Below are 10,998 nucleotides of genomic sequence, written 5' to 3' on the forward strand. Positions count from 1 at the left end.
ATGTTAAAACGAGCAAATATTCAGAAGCAAATGCTAGTGTTTTGCAGCATCTCATATGTTTCATCCTGCTGATGTGGGGAAGGAGACTAGGTAAAGAGTGAAGGGAAACTATTCACTACTTTGGGGAACAACTATCAGCAACAAAATCTCAGCAGATTTTCTCCTACTTGGAGGCTTTTTGGTCAAATTTTTGCTGCCTCTATAGTTTGTTTGGTGTAAGTGTTAAATGCTGTAAACGATGCAAAAAATGTTCATTGAGCATACATGCTAAATAGTAATTAAAGATTTAAATTGTGAAATTAGGACTGGGGAGAAGGAAACAGAGCGCCTGACTCAGGATGACACAATTTGTGGCTCATATTGCCATGTGTAGCCTATCAGCCACGTATTGTGGCTCAGCAGGTGTTCAACATCACCCCTCTTATAGCAGTCCTTGGCAGTAAGTAAATGTTATACCAAAGCTTTGGTGGGCTGTCACTTGTGGCAGGTGATCTGTGCTTGGCTCCAGAGGCTTGTGTAGTGTTGCCTTATCTGATTCACAAGTGTTAACTCTGAGATATGTGTCCTTTTGTGGGGATGGAGGCAACGATAGAGGGTGATGGCAACAAGTTGCTTTGCTTTTCAAGAGGAAAAAAAATGTGATATTGTCATTCCAGGGGCCATTGCTCAGTAATTAAAGTAAAAACTCTTTTGTTTCCGTATGTATTTTTTCTTGGATCTCCTGCAAGACTATTCTCACCTTCCCCTTGTGATCAGAGCCATCTCAGGACTTCAGGGACCTACCTACTGCCTTTATTAAGAACCCCCCCTGATCACACCTCCACAGAATCATTTCTTCTGAGGGGCCCCCCTTCCATGAATGAATTCTACCATGGGCACCGTCTCAGCAAGGAAAAAAGGTTAACCGTGGCCATCCCAGGTAAACATTTTTTCCTTGGGTGCATGTAGTCAAATGATTAGCTAGTACAGGGTGAATCCTCTCCAAAACTTCAGATTCAAGTTTTAATTTGGGCTCATTCATCTGACTTTAATAGATGAACATTCTAAGACTGTTTCAGACTAGTTCAATTGAAGTCAGTGGGCTAATCTGGAAGAAGCAGTTTGAAGATATCAAAGTGTTCTCCACTATATCATTCCCTGTCCAGACAAAACATTCAGTAGGTTTCCATTTTCCATATCACAGGTGCCTAATTCAACAGGAGCTGAATCTGCTTACCTCAGTACTGACTTTGGTTCTTTGTCTCACTTGAACCTATTTGACAAAATAATAAATTGGTGAAATGAGAGAGGAGCCATGTGTGAAGGACCATATAATTTGGTTACACAATAAATATTCTGATGTTTTCCTCAAGAGCTGATATATGATAAATGGCTTCTTTGGGGGGTAGACTCTCTGGCATTACACCCCATTGAGATTCCTCCTTAACCCCCGTCCTCCCTACGCTCCACTTCTAAATTTCCAGAAATTTCCCAACAGAGTTTGCAACCCTATAAAATGCCATTGAAAGTTAGAAAGGGAGAGGAAGCCTTTCTAAGGGTTAACTATCACTCCCACACGGAAGTTACAAATCCAGGTTAGTGCATAATTTGTCTGCTTCTTATCCTACTCCTGCCTTCCAGAAGTGAGGATATCCTCTCTTTTCTGCCCCCTTTGTGGCCAGGTGGCTGTAAGAGACAGTGCTACTCTGGGAACTGTGGTTTCTAAATTCAGTTCTCTCTCTCTCTCTCTCTCTCTCTCTCTCACACACACACACACACTCAGTTAAGCACCTGTTAGTAGACCATCTGCATTCAGACATCACAGTGAAATGGGATTTAAGTCATATTTTATAAACCATGATTTATCATGACAGCTTAAACATCAGATGCAGCTCTTCAGAGAAGTTTTCAGAGGTGTGCAGCTGATTTGTGACAGTAGCAAAATGACAAGATTAAATGAAAGTATAGGAAAGCTTATAGTTTGAAATAGAAGTCAGTTTTAAAGCCCAATATGTTACAAATATGACCAGGAAAGCAACTCTTAAAACATATTTGTACAGATCATTCCTAAGGTTCAGACATGGTCTTAAGAGACCAACTAATATAAGCAAAGTTTAAATACTGGACAATAGAGCCATCAATCTCCTCTTAGAATACATCTCACAAGTGCAACAAAACCACTTGTTGGGACAAGATAGGATCTCTGTCAAATATGATCAGTAATGCTAACTGGATCAGTTTAGCTAAGTAATAGGGTTAGGAATGTCACAAAAATTTACAGTGTAAAATTCATACTTAACTGTAAAAGGCACTCATAATTTCATTTAATATTTTAAATTACCCAGATGTTGTTTTAAAAAATAAAATAATCATTTGTTGCCTTAACAACATATCTTCCCTGTATCCTGGTTATGAGTTACAACCCCTATATCTGAAGAAGCGAGCTGTGGCTCACGAAAGCTCATACCCTACCACAAATTTTGTTAGTCTTATAGGTGCTGCTGGACTCTTGCTCTTTTCTAACCCCTATATTCCACTTTTCAAAAAGTTGTGGCAACCATACAACTTTGCCAAATGGGGCATTAGTGACAAGAAGCATTTGATGGGAGTTTCATACCTGTGACAAGTATATGTTAGTATCTTTGATCATAGAAATAATCCTACACTGAATATTACACTGTTGAAATGACATGAGAATCATTATCAACGTTGATCATCTGGGTTTTTAGTTCTTAAGGACTTAACATTCCCACTCTGCTGTATCTGAAAAAATTAATATATTTATTTACTTAATTTATACCTTGACTTTTGACCATCATTCTGATCTATTGCAAAAAACCCACTTATTTGTTTTATTGTACTCTTGATACTGTCACCTCAATGGTGAGAAGGGATATAAAACAACTATGACACAATGAAACCAGCATAGAGCTAACTAAAAGTTGCAGTAACGTATTCAGCCTTCCCTTTATCACTGTGCACTGAAACATATAGGAAGAATAATATTTTGTATTGCTTCTGAAACATAGAGACTCTGGTACTAGTAGGCTTTCAGGAGGCGCCTGGGAACTCCCACTGAAAATACCTTCTTGAGTGTTCTAGTCTAATGGGAACACACACAATTTCTGACACTGGCTTCTTTTCCTTGCTCTTCCCTTTCCCAATTGCAGATTACAGTAGCCAAGAATAGAAAGAAAAGAAAACAAACAGCAAGGATTGACTTCCTTGTTCTAACGCATGAGTGTGAAAATGGCAGCAGCAGCTCTATCCTTGTGTAACAATAAGGGAAGGAGAGGTCTGAAAGGGGTCTTTCCAACAATAGAGACCTGAAGCTACTGTTGGAACCTACAGCTGCTATAGAAACCTTGAGGCTTCTGAAACATATGGAGCCTCATTCAGGAAAACAGGGTCTTGAAATACTGTGTGACCTGGGTTCTAGCCAGGGCTTGTGAATTGTGACACTGTAGAAGCGTTTGAGTTCAATTTGTATAGGGGGTGAGAAAGTTGTTCTTGAGAAAATGAATTGGCAGATATTTGCAGAAATGTCAGTGATCTCCCTGTGTTACTAGTGTCCAAAAAACGTGGTTTGGGAAAAGGGAAATTACAGAAAGTACAGTGAAATATAGATAGCTTCTGCTAAACATTTAGAAACCAAATCACTTTCAGGAGTAGCTTCCGCAGCCACAGTTCCCAGTCTTCTCCATAGACTCCAATTCTTGTCATTGTGTTTTTAGAAATAGGTTCCACTCTCATTTGTCTGCGAATCCCAGTCCCTCCCAAAAGATGCATATCCCCCTGCATAGAGCTCTAAATTCTTTATTAAAAGGGCATGCATGGTGTGTGTGAGAGAATGGTGGTGGAGGGTACATCAGAGCAAAATGTAGAAGTAATGTGATTTTATGTTCCTGTCTACAAATATTTGGTTTTGGCCCTGCAAAATGTGACAGTTTTACTGTAGAATTATAGAAACCAGGCATATTGGACCATACAGAGCAGGTCTGCAGGCAGATTAAATCTGATCCTTCTCATAGAGTTTCTGCTACAATCCCCTAATGATTTCCCCTGCACATACCCTGTCAGAATAATTTGGAGCTGTACAGGAGCCACAGTCTGCATTCCAGTAGGGCTCATATAAGAGAAATTCCTGGTGGATCGGAGTCCTTGTTCAGTCATCTGGAAATTAAAGGCTCAGGAGCAACACAACACAGCAGAGTTATTGTACTGATGCCCTCCTCTCCAGCCCTGACAAATCTCAGGCAGACCTGCGATGGAAATACCATATAGCCCTTCGGCTGTGCAATATTTATTTGTACTGTTGTGCTGATAAGCGGGAAAAGTTGCAACAGCCCATGGTTATGACTTATGAGTTGTAAGCATTTGGATCCATCTTTCCTCTGCTGTAATTATTATTTGTTCTTTTTGATTTAGCAGAACTCTTATTCTCACCCAATAACTGAAATTTGAGGGAGAAAGTTTCATTTCTGGTTTGAGTTTAGAAGATTGGAGTAACTCGGCATAAGATTGCACTGTTAGGATCCCAGTTTGTGGGGGTTAACAAATTCCAGTTTTCTGAGATGCCTGCATTTGGACTTCGAGCTTGATCAAACCAGGAAGTTTTGAATCGAGCTCAACAGTGTGTGAAAAGAGGTGGTAAGGGCAAAGAGAGTGCCTAAGAACAGCAACAGGATTCTTGTGCACAATTTCCATTTAATTGTTAATTCTAGATATGTCATTTTATGGATTAAGAAATCGGCACTTAATTTACAGAAGGATACAAAATTGCAATGTGCCACATCCAGTCTTTCCTTCTGCTCTCCGAACTTGCGTATGGGGCAAACTCCCATCCATTGCCCTGTCCTTTGTAGACTCAGTTGGGATTTTAAAAACAACAACTACTACACAATTACTTCCATATGCTTAATGAAACTTTCAACTATTTGCCTTTAAGTTGCATGGTTGTGTTAATGGTGCCACAAATCACCTAATTCAGTGCCACTTAGCTTTTTGAGACTTGATAATGAAGCAACAACAAAGGCCTTATCAGATATTTGTAAAGATAAACTCCCTGAGGGAGACTTATCTTTTAATAGTACAATGAATAGTGGGTCCAGCATTTCATCTTTTATCATCAAACCAAGCAGAAACTTTAAGTGAGTTAAAGATGTTTATTGAAATAAAACACAACCCTTTTAAACAGGACATTGGTCTGATAATGGCTGAAAAAATGCATTCAATAAGAATTAGATTTGCTGACATTTCTCAACCGTAACTAGAAACAAAAGTTTAAGGCAAATCAGGTTTCAGCGGAATTCCGAATGCTTTGAAAGGTTTAGAAAATCCAGTACGCCCACAGAAATATCTCATCTAGATCTTCTCTGGCAGACCCACCAACAGAAGCCTGAATAGGTCACACTGCTTACAGAGAAAGTGACAGTTACAAACAGATAAATCTTTATAACTTAAACATGTGGTGTCCTCTAAATAAAGCGAGTGGTTCCCAAACTCATGAGAAAACAGGTGCACTGAGATACATCTTTTATATTGTGCTTCTTAATTTCTCTAGCAAGATTAAAAGGCTAAATGTGGCCTTTACTTACAATTCAAAGGCAATAAATCTACTCTTTCTTCAGCTACACTAATGAACTGTCAGAGATAAAAGCAATACTGTATTTTCATCCTGACCATCTGGTGAACTTTCACAGAAGTTAAGAAAACTACATAAGATACATGATTATCTGTGATTTAAAAATCAAACATACATGACAATAGTATTATGTTTATTCAGGAGTGTGTACATAGACATCCTTACAGTGATTCAGGTTTTGTCAAGTATGACCTGGGCTATTTGCTGGGCTGCTGTGCAGACTCTTTCTTGGTTCTGTAACCTGGAGCTGCAAATTCAGTAAGTTGTCTTACAAGTCAGGTCCAAAATAGATGTGACACCAGGATCTTCTACAGTTTTTTAACAAACAGTGGGCTGTACCTGTCTTTTCTTTCACATGGAGCAAATTGCAGCTTTGGGGTGGGAAGAGGTTTAAATCAGGGAATAGACCTGATGGGGACTGCCTGTCCGGGTTCCTAATTAGTTTCTAAAACACTGCAGAAGATCTTTATTTTAATACTCAGATAAAGGCTTACTGCAGTTTCCTCTCTCGAACAGGAGAGTAATCTGTCATAATGATAAATCTGTTCCAAAACTTTCCAAAGCACCTTATGCTATGGGCGACTGCAATTCAAAAGAAAAAAAAATCTGCCACTGGGTATTTTCAAGCTCCTCGGGCATTCCTAACAGTGCCATCCTAGGCAGAGTTACGCCCTTTGAAGCCCACTGACTTCAATTGAATTAGAAGGGTATATTTCTGCTTAGGTTGGCACTGTTAGTTGCTCTTGGATCCTATCCAAGAAAAGCGAGAAAAGAATGCAATCTGGGTCTGTTTCATTCTGGCAAAGAATAAATCCCAATTTATGTATGGCTTTTAAAAATTCTTCCTATTTATGAAAGCAAACAAGAATCACAAAAAGAAAATAGCCAGGTCCTGGTTTTCTGCAAAGTGCATTTTACTGTACAAAACAGGATTTGATCTGTGTAGCCTGAATTCCTGCATTCCAAATGGATTGCTGTTCTTCTGTGCATCGTCCTGTGCTTAGTGTGCCACAGATGCATCTGCAAAGGTGAGTTGTAGCTGACCCATTCACCTAGTGGGGGTGGTGGAAGTGGGAGGTTTTGCATGGATGCTCACATCACATTCATAGAAACGTTCAGAGGAACAGAGTAGCTCCCAAGTTCATGTAGTTTTGTTTGTGCCTGCGCCAAAAGAGATGGTTCAGGACAATAATTGTACAACAAGCTATATTCCTTCTGCCAAACTATGCTAAATAAAATACCCGGGAAATATTTTTGATGTATACTTTTGTCTGGTGCTTCTTAAAGGGGTTAATAACAATTTTAAATCAATTTTGTTCTGTTTTTCTCCAGTGTTTCTTTTCATTTTTGTCTGTAGTTTCATGTACCATGTATTTGCCTTTGTCTATGCTCATTGAATTAAATCAATGAGTTGTGCATATGACCATTCCAGCTATAGTACAAGTCCTTGTGAAAGCCATATCAAAAATGGAAAAGAAACCTTTACTAGGGGCTCTGCTTGGTTTTAACTGGATAAGAAACCAGGTTGTTAAACATACTTTTACCTCTTGGTGCCACTGCTTTGTGCTTTTTTCCTCTGGTCTGAATAGATTTCCGAACACTATAGACAAGACGTAAGAGCACACATTTCATGCCAAACGATATGATTTAATAATCACAATGACACAGATTCACTGCTGTGCTTCATGTGTTAATTCTTCCTTAAAATTTGCCTTGAATTTTAGACAGTTAGCTTACTTTATTAGAACCCATATATTTTATTTGCAAACAAGCTATATCCCTTCTGTCAAACCATGCTAAATAAAATAACTGGGCAATATTTAAGTAGAATACATACACACACAGTATTAATTTTTCCTGATATTACCAAAAAATATCACTAATAGATCACACAGAAAGTCTTTTTCTTGAAGTTATCCTTTACAAGTTTCAGCTAAAGCCCATTTCTTAAGGTCACTGTCAGTGAGGTTGCCACTTGAAAATCAAACTGTGTGGGATTAGCTACACATGGCAAGCTGTGTGAAGCAGGTGTCTACATAGTTGTGGCAGTGTCAATTATACCTGTGCAATCTCTATACAGCATTTTGCATGATGCAAGTTACTGTGCTTTATTAACAATCCTCTTATCTAAAAAACAAATTGAAACACTTTTAGAAATTTTTGGTACAAAGTGTATGTAACCTTAGTCCTCCACCCCCAAAAGTACAGATAATGTGGGTTGCCTATTTTTTTCAATTCTGTTATACTTTTAAGAATGTACATGTATCAATCCAAAATGATGACCAATTTACAAAATCACACTTCCTCTGGCTGTTGCTTCACAGGACCCCTTGTTTTTCATTCTAGATTGTGTAGTACATGTGACAACTGTAGTGTGAGTCAGTAGAATTTAAACGTCCTACAACCAGGGGAACCTTTCTACATAGATCTGGCTGCTTTGGTAACTTCTCATGTGTTACATTCTGAAATGTTTTCCTGGGTGTACTCTTTACGGCCATATCTGATAGGGGAAATCCATGATTAGGTTCTCACATGGGTTTAAAAAGGATAAAAATGGTTATAAATGGGCCCAGACACTGTGAGTATATTTGTAAAATTCTGTTCTCATGTGCCATTTTCCTAAGTGCCTCTATGGTTTCCCCTTGTGGAGAGGAGGACTTACATTGGAAACTACTTAGGGAGCTTGCCCCTTGCCTCTAGAGAGTGATTTGAATCAGGCCCCTGCCTAGCCGTTTTTACCCTTTAAAATAGCCACAAGGTATCTCCTGGATCATGTAGCGGAAAAACGGGGTGTCAAAGGATCGAGACCAGACAGAATCTCAGGAAGGAATGGCAATTTATTAGCCGGCGGGACTCAGCGGGACTAAATCCACAAAAGACTGAGCCCCTGAACACAAGCACAGACTTCCCTTTATACATTCTCATTAGGCAAAACATACAGTTACATCACATGGCATGATTACACACTAACTATTGGTTACATTTCTCTTACTGCGTGGCTTGGATATGTATACGTGCCTATAGCTTAATTATTACCATATAAGGCTATCCCTTTGCCAAGCTGCTCATTTCCTCTTGCAAGCATTGCAATTTGTTCTGTTGACTTTAACTGACAAGCATCTGGCAAATTTCCACTCTCTTGGGCGTTGCCCGGCTACAATATAACTTGACCCACGTTCCCTTGGAGAATTAGTATGGTCTTCTGGGAATAATTATACCCCTATGTGAAGTGATTATGAGCCTTGAAATGTACCCAGTACTCCACCAAATATTGTAGAGAAGTATCAGTAATATCAGACAAGCTGTCTTTCATGAGCTTTGTCCATAATTTCTAATCTTCTGTCCATAATAACCAAACTTCTGTAGAGTGTCCTGGCTCTGTACAACATAGTTTCAAAACCAGTTCGTTTATTAGGAGCACAAGTTGTAACAAGATATGAAACTTTCATTCAATGTAAGACGGATTTGTAGTAGTAGTTTGTGAAACCAATTTGCACAATTGATTCAGTTAATCTATTTGTCACATGGACACGACAGTCTGGGCTGAAAAGAAGCTACTGTCCTGTTTCAGAATAGTCATGTAACTGGCGGGAGTTACTTTTTTAAATATCGGGTTTCTTTAGCTCTGTTGCAAGCATCTTACTTTAATACTCTAATCTGACCAGCTAACCCTACCCTGAAAATTAATGCAATTGCAATATGGGCATTTGTTTTATTTAGAACCGCTTTTCATTGTGCCTTTGCAAACTTCATCCAATGTCTCTTGACACTGTACTAGAACCTTCAATGTGCCTTTTCAATTGAGTATTTCTTCAGATGGATTCTGTACTGAATGGTAGTAAGAGTTACGCACTAATCAGATCTTTTATTTCTTCTGAAGATTTGAAATTAAATTCTACACTTTTAATATCAGCATGCACAGCCTTTGTGTTAAATGTTATTTCTGTGAGCTGTATAAGAAATGAAACCAAAGTTTAAATCTTCTCTATGTCCATTTGCTATCTCTGCTAGTTCACTAACCTGTTGGCTAAATTTTCAGTCGATTTACTGAGGAATGATTAAAAATATCCTTTAAAAATTTATTTAATATTCTTTTTTTAAAAATCAAGATTTATTTAAAGTGCAGGATAACATGACTGTGACAGGATAACGTAACATGTCAATATACTTTTTAATTTTGTTATTACCAATTGTATCTCTTTTAGAAGGCCAAGAATATACTTTAAATGAAGAATAAGTTAATAGTCAGAGCTTCTGTTTGACTAAAAACAGTTCTCTTTCGTATGGATTGATCTCAGTTGTGAATGGGCTAGAAAAGTAACCTAAACAACAAGGATTCTTGTGGCACTGAAGAGTAAAATTCATTGTGGCATATTGCTTTCATGAACTACATAATATGATCTAGGAAGTGGGTTCTGGCATCCCAAGTTTCTGCCATAATAAATGTATTATTCTTTATGGTGCTGTTAAGATGTGTTTTTTGTATAATAGAACTATTACTTTTTAAAAAATCCGCATGCTTTTCAATCCAGAGTAATATCCAAAGTGGATTTACATAAAATATATTTAAATTATGACTGCGTCCATTCCTAATGGACAGCATTACTCTGGGATGGTGCCCCCAAGCCCTAATTGTGGCTGTTCCAGTCTCTGTTCCTTCCTTTCTAACGCTCTCAACTGCTGGCAGTTACTCAGCTGCATGCTTCTTAATCCCCACTCAGCTGGGAGGCTCCACTGAAGGCCAAACTAGATGATATGGTGTCCCTGGGGATGCCACCAGCCTTCTACCCACGGCTTCTGTTCCCCTCCCTGTTGGGGTTTGTGCTCTTGAAAATGGCATGGGCCCCTCCTCCCCCAACTCTGCATTCCCAAGCAGGATAAGGTTACACTGCAGTATTGGTAAAGTGAGGGAATTTCAGTGGTAAAATGGCAGCGGCAGCCACAGGGAAGCCATATCATCTAATTTGACCCTGAGTCAAACGTATTCACCATAGCAACTGTAGTGTCCTGGCTGACTGCAGTGGGAGGTCTGGATGTCTTGCAAGAGAACCCTGCCTCCTGTGAGACATCAAGGTCTTCCATCACAGTCAGTTTGGTTGCAGTGGTGATCACAGTGCCTCATTTCCATTGAGAGGTACCAATTTCTCCTTGAAACCAATGCCTGTAGATGGATCCAAGACATCGTGTTTGCAAGGGCAACCACATTTTCCAGGCCTACAGGTTGTCTCATGGGGCAAGCGGGGAGAGTATGAGTACCAGGGCTGTGGGCTACAGGGCACACCATGACTACATGCAGCTAAGGATAGTGCAGTCCATCAATGCAAGGCACAAGCTGCAGACCCAACAGCTTCTTATACCAACAAAATGATCCTTGC

General features: G+C 39.2%; 1 protein-coding gene across 3 annotated transcripts in view; it reads left to right on the forward strand.

Moving 5' to 3' along the window:
- The window catches only part of BICD1 (BICD cargo adaptor 1), a 147,509-nt gene that overhangs the window by 122,829 nt on the left and 13,682 nt on the right, over window positions 1–10,998 (forward strand). The window contains exons 8-9 of one of the 3 annotated variants that reach the window (XM_054989457.1): window positions 729–919; window positions 3,379–3,387. The exons of 1 other annotated variant lie outside the window; for it this stretch is intronic. In XM_054989457.1, the coding sequence (XP_054845432.1) occupies window positions 729–919; window positions 3,379–3,387 (200 nt within the window). The remainder of the gene's footprint in view (window positions 1–728; window positions 920–3,378; window positions 3,388–10,998) is intronic. One more of the 3 variants, XM_054989459.1, reaches the window with a different exon arrangement.

The sequence above is a fragment of the Eublepharis macularius genome, chromosome 9 (assembly GCF_028583425.1).
Source record: "Eublepharis macularius isolate TG4126 chromosome 9, MPM_Emac_v1.0, whole genome shotgun sequence".
NCBI classification, from domain to species: Eukaryota; Metazoa; Chordata; class Lepidosauria; order Squamata; family Eublepharidae; genus Eublepharis; species Eublepharis macularius.